Source organism: Phalacrocorax aristotelis, chromosome 21 (assembly GCF_949628215.1).
Source record: "Phalacrocorax aristotelis chromosome 21, bGulAri2.1, whole genome shotgun sequence".
Lineage (NCBI taxonomy): Eukaryota > Metazoa > Chordata > Aves > Suliformes > Phalacrocoracidae > Phalacrocorax > Phalacrocorax aristotelis.
This window is the reverse complement of record NC_134296.1, coordinates 1107040-1119113: the sequence shown is the minus strand read 5'-3', so window position 1 is coordinate 1119113 and position 12074 is coordinate 1107040. Positions and strand designations below refer to the sequence as shown.

Here is a 12074-nt window from a genome sequence, read left to right as displayed (position 1 = left end):
CAACTGCCAAAGAGAAGAATGTTATTTGGAGAGCGGGGGAAGAGGTGCTGGGCATCAAACTTGGTTGCAGCTGAGGCATCATCCCAGTGCTGGGATGGCTGATGGTTGCCCACACTTAGGTGCCCTGGGTGTCCTGCTCTGGGGTGCAGACAGCAGGCTCCTTGTCTTAGAACAGGGAGAAGCTGTTTTTGGAAATGCAGGGGCAGAAGGATGGGTGGCCAACGCAGTCCCCCCGCCTGGGGCTGTCTACTCCTTGCAGTAGGTCTTGGGACCTCCTCACCCCATTCCAAGGCAGCTCCCACAGGGCATGGTACTGTGGGTAGGAGTGTGGGCCCGGACTGGGACAGGGTGCTGCTTCAAGACCGTACCACAACCCCACGCTGCCTGAAGGGGTGAAGGAGGGTAAATAGGTTCCCAGATACAATTTTTTCTACCCCAGGAATATGCTTGTGAAATTACCTGCTTTTAAACTCTTCCTTCTGACCTCTCACTTGGTGCTCCATGAACCAAGTTGCTACTTGCAACTTCAGTTTGTGCACTGCCATCCCTGCTTGCAGAGCAGCGGTGTCTCTATGTGTGGCTGCATGACCAACCCGCTTCCCAGAGCAGCAGCCAGTGCTCTGCAGTGAGCCGCAGGACTGCATGTCAGCTGGACCAGGTGCCTTTTTCTTTGTTATGAACCTGGTCCTTGGCTCTTGGGAGCCAGCAGGTTCATAACTTCAACCCCAGGCTTCCTGAGAAAATGTGTGCCTTCCTCGTAAAGCTGTGGGTGCAGCTTTGCACTGCAGAAGTGTTGCCTTGGTAACTGGAGCAGATGAGAGTGGGCAGAAGCTGCTGTGCCAGGGGCTGCAGTACCTGGAGTGCCCAAGGGCACCCCATCTGCTGCCCAAGGCTAGGGACAGAATCACACAGAATCCCAGACTGGCGGGAGTTGGAAGGGCCCTCTGGAGCTCATCCCGTCCCACCCCCTGCGTAAGCAGGCACCCCCAGAGCAGGGGCACAGGGCTGCATCCAGGTGGGGTGTGAATGTCTCCAGGGAAGGGACCCCACAGCCTCTCTGGGCAGCCTGTGCCCCTGCTCTGGCACCTGCACAGGGAAGGGGTTTGTCCTCATGTTCAGGTGGAGCTTCCCGTGTTCCAGCTTGTGCCCATTGCCCCTTGGCCTGTCGTTGGGCACCACTGAAAAGAGCCCAGTCCCATCCTCCTGACACCCGCCCTTCAGATATTTATAGGCATTGATGAGACCCCCCCTCAGCCTTCTCTTCTCCAGGCTGAACAAGCCCAGGTCTCTCAGCCTTTCCTCACAAGGGAGATGCTCCAGCCCCTGATCATCCTGGCAGCTCTGCGCTGGCCTTGCTCCAGCAGTTCCCTGTCTTTCTTAAATGGGGGGGCCCAAAACTGGACACAGCACTCCAGATGCGGTCTCACTAGGACACAGATGCCCTTTTGGGAACAACTGCCATGCTGCAGCAGGGGAAGGCCTCAGCATTGCTGAGACCCCACAAAAGCCAACCCACCCTTACCAGCACACATATTCCTAGGGCTGTTTATTGTTTGTACCTAAGACTGATCCATCAGCCAAGACAAGCCAGCTCCCACCATGCTCTGCCCACAGCAGCGTCAGAGACCTCAGCACACCCGGTGCCCACGGGCGCATGGAGACAGCGGTGCCCAGTGCTCGTGTCAGACCTCAGCAGCCTGCAGGTGCCAGGGCTGTCCAGGAGCAAGGCCAGGGCTGCCCCGTCCATGCTGAGGGGCAAGGGCACCACAGAGACCCCACAGCCAACGCTGCGCACCGCCGTGGGGTTAACAAACCTTCCAGGCACCAGGAATCCCAGGAGATGGCCAAAGCAGGGGAGCATCCCACCCAGTCCCTCGCCGTGTCTGCACAGAGGGGCTGCAGCAGTGCGTGTGGGACAGCACTGCCCATCTGCTCAGGAGAACCCCTGTCACTGCTAACACCATGTCGGATGCATTGGTGACAGTGCTGGGGTGGGTCCCCTCTTGCTGCAGGGCTCGCCCTGTGCCAGGAGCTTCACGGTGCTCTCACCCCAACTCCTGGCTCCAACAGGACCCTGCAGAGGCAGGACAGTGCCAGGAAGTGCCGAGCTGTGTTAGGGTTGTTTCTGAGTGATGATGTCCCGGATGCAGGTGTACAGGAACATGTACTGGTCCTACAAGAGAGAAGGTGGGGCGGGGTTGGGTCTGGAGTCAGGTTTCTGAGAAAGACCTCCTGGTTGCAGGACTAACCCTGCAATTTGCTTTAAAAGGTCCTAATTAACTAACAGTGCCTGACGGAAAAGCAAGATTTGCTGTCCCAAGCGATCCATGGTTTGTCACCAGAGTTGCCCAGAAAGGAAGAATCAGGCCTGAAGCTGTAGTTGCACCCTGTTTGTTTCTTCCTGCTTCACCATGCCCGTGATGGGGATGAGAGAAACATCCCCATCTGAGATGGGGAGGAACAACATCATCTGACTTCCTCAGATTGCCCTGGTGGCTTTTGGACAGGCCAAGGTGTTCACAACCAAAACAAGACCAAAGAGCTACTCCAGTGATGCTGCAGGGCAGTGAGTGGGGAGAGTTCTGCTCTGTTGGAGTGCACAGGGTCTGGCAGTGACCTGAGGCCAGGAGGGAAGACCTCTGGAGCAGGAGTTTCCCTTGGTGGTAGTTTCAGTGTACCTGAGTCAAGTGCTGACAGTAGGGTATCTGTCTGCTTGCTCTCAGAGGTAGACTAAAAGATCTGGGTGGTTTTAGTCCAGTTGCATCATTTCACTGTTTTTAAAGTCACCAAAATGATCCATCAGTACCAAATGTGGGTCCAGAGGTCTCAAGTTCACTTTGGATTTTATACGAGATTCTGCTCAAATGCCAGGCTGCTCCAAAATGATGTTAGGCTACAAAACACCCAGGACTGACCACAGCCATGGCAGGGCTCCACAAAAGGCAAGATGTAGGAAAGGTAAATGAAACTGTACTCAATACACAAAGCTGCAGAGCAGGGCCAGCCTGAAAATTATGTGGGTTGAAATCACATGGTAGCCACGAAGGGGGGATTTGGGATTTGACAGAGAGGCCCCCGAACAACTCATTAATGCGCTGGCTAAGCTGCAAGTCACGAGGAGCCTCCACCCCTGCCGGCAGTGGGTTTAGCCCCACTGAAGGGCCAGGGAAGCCACAGATCACGCAATGGCCATGGTTCCAGGTCACCAGGGCATGTTTTCAGTGAGCCCAGCCTTTCTGTGAAATCTGGAGTGACAGCCCAGGATTGACTTCAGACCAGGCACACTCAATGCCTGGCCAATGCAAGAGCGCATCCCCAGAGACACGTGCCATGCTACAGCTGGGGCGTTATCCACAGACAAACCCTCAAAGGTTCTTCTCCCCCCTATTAGGATACTAAACCCCCAGCATGACAGCAGCGTGACCCCCACCAGAGATAAAGGGGTCCTGGCAAACACCCGCAGCGATGGAGGAGGCTGGCAGCCACATGGCAGCGGCGTGGGGCTGGAGGGCAGCCCTGCTGGCTGTGCTGGGATCAGAGCAACCACTGCTCGTGGCAAGGTGGGGAGGCAGCTGCCTCTGCTGCCCCCCTCACTGGGGCAGCAGCTTTTGATCGGTGCTTGTTGTGCCTTTATGGGCACATTGTGTCTCTGCTCAGCATGACCGCTGCTGAAATACAAAGGAGCTCTGAAGCAGGGGCAGTGGATGCCTTGCTCTCCTCCAGCTCCCACCATGCGCATGGTTCACATTAATTAAGAATGCAATTAGCTGCTTGCAGGCAGCTCTGCAGCTGGGAAGACCCGGAGAGATCTGCCCCAATTCTCCTGTCCCCTGTGGGGAGGGTTTGCAGACACACTGCATCAGCTCATTCAGCGGTTGCAGCAAATGAAAGCACTGTCCAGAGGGCATCTGTGCCGCCAGCAGCCATCAGGAGTGGCACGCTGGAGGCCTGTGAGGCTGGGCATGGCTGCGTCACATCAGGCAGTGCCACAGCCCCTGTGGCTGCAGGGCAGCTGCAAATGCGGCAGCGCATCTCACTGACGCGGCCCCAGCTCTGGCAGCCAGCAGGGGCTGGGAGCAGGCTCCGGGAGTGGGGGTGAGGCAGGGAAAGGCACTGGACAAGGGGAAACCCAGCAGATTCTGAGTACCCAGGCTGACAGCCGTGTCTGGAGGCTAGGGGTGAGCAGGCAGGTTTGTCATGTAGGATGAAACCAGTGCTTCATGCTTTCCAGGGCAGAATGGGAAGAGTGCCTTGCATTTATTGTGAGCTCACATGCAATTTAACCTATTTTAACTCCAGAACTGAAGAGATAGAAATCCCTTCCATGGGAAAAGACAGCGCCCTTAGCCCTTGGTGGCTGGTGGATGAAGCACAGAATAAATCCCTGCATAGGCTGGACGGGCTCCCAGGTGGCAGGGAGCACCTGGGGAGTGGGCAGCATGCGGCCAGCTCCAGGCAGCTCAGCATGAATGTCCTGGCCCACTACCCTTCCTCCTTCCCACCTACCAGTGTTGGGGTCATGAGACAGCAGCTTCTTGTCAGCTGGAGGGCTACCCCGTAGACATCCACGATTCTCTCGGCTTTCATCTGGTGCAACAGACAATCCAGGGAGATCAGGGTCCCCATTTGGCTCACGCCACCACTGCAAGGGACATGGGAGGGTCATTGATGCCAGGCCAGGATGAGTTGAACCTCTTTGGAAGTGGTCACCAGCCCAAGAAGTCAGAAACCCCATGAAAAAAAATTGCAGCAACTGAGTACAATGGGGATAGAGGAGCGTGAGCACTGGTCTAGGTGGCAGGGAGGCCTGTGCTGACCAGGGGCATGTGACTCCAAAGTGCCCACTGAAGGAACATGCAGACCCAGCCTACTCTGCCCTATGGTCTGTGCATCTCTCGCTCAAGCGAGCTCTGCCAATGCGCTGGCTGCGTTGGCTCCTGTGGGCCTGGCTGCAAGCAGATGAGGATGTCAGGGCTGCTTCCAGGATCCTAGCAGTCAGCCCAGGGATGCCAGCTCCACCCACGCTTGCCCCTGGCCCAGCCCTTTTTGCCCTCCTTTTTTCCATGCACTTGACAGAGCAGTCCTTAATCTGACCCCCCCCCCCCAAGCTCAGAGCTCCCCTGGCTCCCATGGACCTACTCCCAACATGCCCCAAAACCTTGGGGTCCTTGGTGGAGGGCACAGGCTTGCTGGTGCTCATGCCAAGGTTGTGTGCAGCCTGGTGGGAACCAGCTCTGGGAGGCTGCCCATGGATGGATCCACAATGTGATGTACCTGCAGTGCAGCAGGAGAGGACCAGCTCTCTTTCGGTGGGGCGTGCATGGCCTGACAGCACTGAGGAGATCCACCAGGCTCTGGACATCTGGCTGTTTCTTGCTGCTCCAGAGTGTGTATAGGAACCGTTGTACCTGCCTCTCTTTTGCTTTCTTCTCCTGGTGAGACACAAAGAGTTGCCATGGCTGTTGGGGAGGTACGGGTGAGTTTGGATGCAGAGGGCTCCCAGCCCTCCAGTCCTTAGGCTGTCAGATGCTTTCCTGTGCTATCTGTTAGCTTCTGTAAAGCTGTCCAGGCAGCCTCTGGTGGGGCATTGCCCATCACCCACGCAGTATGGTCCCTCCAGCAACCTGCTCTCCTTCCCCATGGCACCCTGACCTGCCCCTTGAGAGGGAGACTGAGAACCATGTGGGCCTTTTCAAAGAGAGACAGAAAGGTCTATCAGCAGGAGCGAGGGAAGCCTCCAAGCCTCTCCCATGCATCTCCTATGTCCACTCAGCAGTTGTTCTTCTGGACGTTGCAATCTAGATTCCCTCCTGCGTTCACGGACTGCTGGCACTCTGCTCTTACAGCTGAGGCAAGTCTCCACAGACCTTTCAGCCCTTGCCCCTACAGACCAGGCAGTGGGAGCCAGGCCAGCCCCATCAACACATACGTGTTTCATTTTGAGCTGGATACACCTCCTTCCGTAGACAAGCTTCTCTGTGCCACACTGGATGGTCAGCATCTTTGTGCAGAGAGAGTCTCCTTCCAGCGGCCAGCACAGCTCACTTGGGACCTGGGCACAACAGCAAGTTTGGCTTCTTGTTGACAGTTGCCATATTTCAGAACAGTCAGAACATCACAGGGGTCTGTGATGGGGTTGGACCAAGAGCACCCCCAATATCACTCTGTGACAGTTCATCCCCCAGGTAAACCCTGGGGAGTTTTTGGAAACAACAGCAGATTGCAGCCAGCTTCCCTGTTAACACAGAGCTTGTTCGGCAGTGGGAATCTGCTCAGCAAACTCTCCACCTTGGATAGACAGAGGCCATTGGCCAGCAGAGCTGCTGTCCTTGGGTAACTTAGAGATGCAGCTTTCAAGCAGCTGAGCCCACAGCCATGGACCGCATGGTGGGCAGGCAGAACCTGTCTCCCATGATAGGCAGTGGGAGCACTTTGACACATGAAAGGTTCAGCTTTAGACAAGCTGGATCTGCACCCAGGCTTCAGGAGGCAGTGATGAAGGTTAAGGTTTCGGAGCTATGCTCGCTTCCAGTTCTGTTAAAGCGATCCCAGCTCTGCCATGGCACAGGCAGGCTTGGTGCCTTACCTCCCCCTCCTCCTGCCACGGGAGAAGTGTTAGGATGGTGTGAACGTCCTGTTCCCACACCAGGGTCCAGAAGTCCTCCATGGTCAACTTGTCGGGACCCTGGACAGCCAGATAATCCCTGCTGGAGCTGCAGCCCTGGGTGGGGAACAAGAACGTCACTCTCCTGCTGGGGAGCGTGGCACAGGCACCCCGTCAGCCCAGGTGGCTGCAGGAGGGGCCAGGAAAAGAAAGGAAGCTCAGCAGGTAAGGAGGCAAAGAGAGGGGAAAGCACTGAGGGAGGGAAGTGGGGACAGCCCAAACTGGGCAGGGCCCCAGGAGTGAGGCAAGACTCATCCTGAGCCCCCACAGTTCCCTCCTGTCACGGCAGCAGTGACTGGTGGAGCAGCGCAGGAATCAGGCAGCAGGGACTGGGTGAGGATGGGAAGCAGCCATGGCAGGACCCTGGCATTGCTGCTGGGCGTACAACTCACCGGGACACGCCACGCCTGCAGGAGACCTGAGAAAGGGCCCTGTTCCAGCAGGGAAAACTTCACTCTGGAGCGATCATCTGCAAAACATGTGGGAGGTGGAGGGAGCCAGGGGACCCTTGCACTCACACAGCTCCTGCAGACTGACTGCCAGACCCTGCAGAGCCACACAAATCCAACACCCCATTCACCATTTCTCTGCAAGGGTCCTCCCCTGTGCAGTGCTCTTGTCCAGCTCATGGACATTGGTGCCCAAAAGGCAGCCCTGGGGCTTGTTCCGGAGGTGCTGGAGGGGAATCCTTTTCTGTGGGCGGGAAGGGACCTTTGCAGGTCTCTATCCCCAATTCCTGGTCAAGGCAGATACATGTAGTGCAGGTTGATCAGTGCCTTGGCCAATGGAGACGTGCATATCTCCGAGGATGGAGAGCCTGCAGATGCTCTGGGCCTCTGGTCCAGTGCTTGGCCACCCTCATGGGGATTCTTTTTTACTTATACTGAGTTGGATTACCATTCCAAATTATCTCCATTGCCTCTTGTCTTTCCCTGGTGCACCTCTGGGAAGACTCTACATTTGTTTTGTGCCCTCTCAGCAGGTAGTTGAAGTTAGCAATAAGATCTCCCCTTTGCCTTCTCTCCTCCAGGCTGAACAAACCCACCTATCTCAGCCCCATACATCATGTGCTCCACCCCCAAAACACCTTGGTAGCCTCCTGGTAGAATCAGCACAGTGTTAAAATGTTTGCTTGTACTGTGGAGCACCAGCCCTGGCCCAGCCTGGCTCCACGTGGGTACAGGAAGGAAGAGGATGCAAGGTGTCACAGCCCTTACATGGAAGGATGCTGGAAGAGGGCCGTGTCTGCTGGTTGCCTGAAGATGGTGTTGCAGAGCTGGCTTCTTCCTTGACAACCTCTAGGAGGGTCTGCCAGAGTGAAAGAGAGTGGAGGAGGCGTCAGGAGGAGCAGGAGGAACTGGGGACACCTGAGGACGCCTGCCCTTGGCAGAAGGGTGGTTATAGCTGCCATGCAGAAGCCTTAGCAGGGGTCTTATGTGACCACCTCTGGAGTGGGCTGTCAGGTCTGCGCTGTCAGGAGATGCCCACAACTCTCTGCAGGAGAATGGTGTTCAGGTAGGTTCCTACCCTTTGTGGGGTCTGGGAAGGAGGGGGTCTTGGACAGACCCTGATCAGTGAAGGATGCGTGATAGAGCTATGTGCCTGGGGATGCAATGCCATGGAGAGGGGACACTGCCAGGATAGCCAGGTGTGTGGAAATGGGGCTAGGGGACCCACTCAGAGAGCACTTCTTGGGAGTCCCCCAGCCTGACCAGGTGCTATTGGTCCCAGGTGCCTCAAGTGCATATGGCCAAGGCAGCGCTCCCTGCACCCTGCCCAGGACAGCTCTCACCTCGTACTCCCTCAGGAAGCCCACATGGGACTTGGCCGCCTTCTGGGCATAGTGCTGAGCAAAGCTTTTCAGTGGGATGGGGCAGGACCTGGGGAGAGAAACTGGGGTAAGGGTGAGGTTGAGCAACCTCAGCAGCATCAGGCTGTGTCTGCAGTAGGTTGACAGGCACCTTCACCACTCAAATGCCGGGGCCCTTGCAGGTCCCCAGCCCAGCTCTGGCCTATGCCAACCTTCTCGCCCATAGACAAAGGCAAGGCTCAGGTGTGGCACAGCCCAGGGCCCATTCCCAGGATGCAGCAAGGACGTGGGCCTCCTGTTCTGAATCAGGGAGGAGAGAATTTGACTATAGAGGTATGTGACCTCCAGATGTAGCCTCAGAGACAATGAGGCAAAGCCATGCCCAGCCTGACTCTGCTCCCTCCTCTTGGCTCTGTTAGAAGGGACAACCCAAGGCCACCCAGCTGCCATGAGCCCCTCCAGTTTGAACCCACCTCTAGGGCATCCCTGTGGGTTGGGAAGCTAGGGGCTGACCAAAATGCCTTCCCCAGGACAGCTCTGCAGCTCTTTGGCATTGGTGTAGCCCAGGAGACTGGCACCAGAGGAAAGGAGGATGTGGTCCCCCAAGCCCTTCCCGTATACCCAGTGACTCACACCTAGTTCTGGACTGGGCTCACTATGCTGCAAGGGACAACCAGCCCTGGGCTGACCCCACCCAAAACACCAGATGGGATGGATGGATGGATGGATGGATGGATGGATGGATGGATGGATGGATGGATCGGCGGGCTTCCCCGTCCTGCTGTCTTGGAGCCAAGGCTCAAGCTGGGGTCAGGATCCCAGCTTGCTGCCTGAAGGGGCTGTGGATGAGTGGGTAGAGTGGCAGGCAAAATGCAGCATGCTCTTACCTCTCTGTCCCTGATAAACCCAGGAGTGGTTCCTCCAAGATCTTTTCCAGGATACAGCTATGCAGGAAAATATACTGGGACTAGAAGGCAAAGGCAGACAGCAACATAGAACATTGCAGCACGCAGACAGCATGAAAGGGTGGGTATGGCACTGCCTAGTGGGCAGAGGGTGTCCTACATCCCTGCCCAAAAGGCCCCAGCTACTTCAATCTCAGAGCCCCTGGATCTCTCCACTGGGTCTGTCTGCCTGCCCTGAAGGGTCGTACTTGTCCCACCCCTGAATACTGGAAATATTAGATGGGCTGTGGCCATCACAGGCCAGTGACGTGGTGTGGGTTAAGAATTGACTACAAAGGGCCTGACCCTGCTTCTATGTGCTCTGGGGTGTTTCTGAGCCTCCTGGGAAGACTCTGAGACTCTACATGTTGCTGCTGCGGGTCTGGCAGCAGGTCATGAAGGTGCTGGAGACCCCCCCAGATAGGCTGCTGCTTTGAGCAGCACTGTGGCACAGTGTCAGGCTGGGGACCAGCCTGGGGGTGCTGGGGCTGGCCGGCCAGCTCGTCTGTCTGCCAGCTCAGCTAGCTTTTATGGCATGAAGCAAGGGGCCTGGGGGAAGAGGGGGCAGAGGTCTTACCAGTGTCTGAATCATCAGGTAACGGTTCATCCGCAAGGCGTAAACAACACCAAATGTGTCCACCACTTTCTCCTGCTTCATCTGCTGCAGCAGCCAGTCCAGAGCAATGAAGGTGCCACTGCGGCCCACCCCGGCACTGGGACCACAGACAGCAAGGGTTAAACATCACCTGGCCCCACAGCTGATGGGCTCCCTTCCCGCTGCTAGACAAGGCTCCCAGAGGCTGCACCCTGGGGCACTGGTCCCAACACAGCACGGGGCTGAGGAGCCCTTCAGGCTGCCCTGGGCTGGTGCTGACCGTCTCCAGCTGGAACTGGGGGGCAGGCTGCGAGCAGACCTGTAATCCCCAGCGCCCAAGCAGGACACTCTCTACGGACCAGCTGTGCCTCCTGGGCACTGCTTTCCCTCCCACTTCGTGCACTAGTAGGACGCTTCTCTCCCGCTGTCCCCTCCTGCTGTCCCCCGGAGCAGAGCCTTGCCTGCAGTGCACAAGGGTCGGCCCCGTGTCCTTGGTGCCCTGGATGTGCTCCCGGACCAGCTCTCTGAAGGTCATAATGGAAGTCGTGGACTCTGGGATCCCATGGTCTGGCCATGCTGTGTAGTGCAGGTGGGACACATGCCGCTCTGCCCGGAGACCCTCCTGCCGGTGGGGATGTTGGTGGTCAGCATGCCGCCCACTGGGACTGGGGCATGCGTGCATCCCACAGCCCTGGGAGCACCTGGGGTCTTGGGGACACCCAGCTCAGCTGCAGGGAACAGCCAATGCCAGGTCTGCTGCACTGCCTGGTGGATCCTGCCCCCCTGGCCTCCCCCATGGTCCCCTGCCATGCTGAGGCATGTGGCGGTGGTAAGGAGGAGACCTGCCTTTGGCTGCAGGGGAATGTGCCCTTGAAGCTTCACGTTATATCCCAGAGCAGGGATGTGGAAAGGACAGAGCAAGGGTGGACAGCAGGGGTGAAACAAGTTGACGGTGACAGACTGTCACTATATGACTGTCACTGTGACAGTCACAGGGGACTGGGTCTTTGAACCCTGATAATGGCAGGGAAAGGAAATTATGCTACCATCACTGAGGAGAAACTCCACTGCATCCCATGCAAACCCCTAGCCTTTGACGGGTCCCCAGGTCCATCCTTTTGAGTCCTTACTCACGTGCCACAGTTTGAACTCGCGCATGGTCCACTCCTCGGAGCTGCTCTGCGTCAGCAGATGGACTTGGACCTGCCCGTAAGAAACTGGGGCAGATTCAGATGGCCAGTAATGATCACAGAGGACCTAAAGCACAGGCAAGACAGAGACTCAGTGATGACAGTGATGGCCCAGGTCCCTGGGTGACCTCTCATCTCCCTGGGAGCATCTGAAGAGCAGCAGCTGTGCAGGGAGCCAGGGCAGGTCTTGGAGAGCAGGCAGGGGTACATCCCCTACCCACCAGGAACATTGCACGACACTCCCCCACCTCCCCTTTGTTTGGATCTCAGCCTCCTCCAGAGAAAAGGACCTGTGTGGGTCTCATCACCCCTGGAGACCAGAGGAACAGTGTCCATGTGAGATGTCTCATCCAGAGGCAAGTGGTAATTTCAGATGCTGCAGAAATATCTGAGGGTGATGGGCATGGTTCCAGCTAAGCTCCACTTCTGCCCCTTCCTACCCCAAGCTAATGCTGAGCTGCACACATCAGCCTCTGTTCCCCCCAAACTGCCTTTTGGGGAAGCTGTGTGGCCTGTGCTCACCCAGAGTCACCTCTGGGCAGGGGTTGGTGGAGGGCACAAACCCAGCCCTGGGCTCAGCTCACACAGCCAGGTCTGGGCTTGGCTAGGGCTGGCACGTGGAAGCCTGGTGGTGCTGACCTACCCGCCCGTTCTCCATGCACACTGTCAGCATGATGATGTTGCAGACGTTCTGCTCCCACACCAGCCTCCAGAAGTCCTCTATTGTTTTCTTCAGGGGCCCCTGGGTGGCAATGAACTCCTGCTGGGATGTATAGCCCTGAGCAAGAGGCAGACAGGAGGAGTTGGCAAGTTGCTGAGGCAGGAGGATCCTGCCCTGGGACAGAGTCAGTGCCTGGTCTGCTTTTGTGGT

At 57.1% G+C, this 12074-nt stretch overlaps 1 protein-coding gene across 2 annotated transcripts in view; it reads right to left on the bottom strand.

Moving 5' to 3' along the window:
- Positions 1–1519: 1519 nt before the first annotated feature.
- The window catches only part of LOC142067096 (receptor-type tyrosine-protein phosphatase V-like), a 41422-nt gene continuing 30867 nt past the window's right edge, over positions 1520–12074 (bottom strand). For both annotated transcript variants that reach the window (XM_075115381.1, XM_075115382.1), the window contains 13 exons: positions 11847–11981; positions 11148–11270; positions 10475–10635; positions 9996–10131; positions 9362–9441; positions 8457–8544; positions 7882–7972; positions 7057–7133; positions 6587–6721; positions 5930–6052; positions 5275–5432; positions 4507–4642; positions 1520–2173 (listed from right to left, as the gene is read on the bottom strand). In XM_075115381.1, the coding sequence (XP_074971482.1) occupies positions 2114–2173; positions 4507–4642; positions 5275–5432; positions 5930–6052; positions 6587–6721; positions 7057–7133; positions 7882–7972; positions 8457–8544; positions 9362–9441; positions 9996–10131; positions 10475–10635; positions 11148–11270; positions 11847–11981 (1503 nt within the window). In that variant the 3' untranslated portion in view covers positions 1520–2113. The remainder of the gene's footprint in view (positions 2174–4506; positions 4643–5274; positions 5433–5929; positions 6053–6586; positions 6722–7056; positions 7134–7881; positions 7973–8456; positions 8545–9361; positions 9442–9995; positions 10132–10474; positions 10636–11147; positions 11271–11846; positions 11982–12074) is intronic.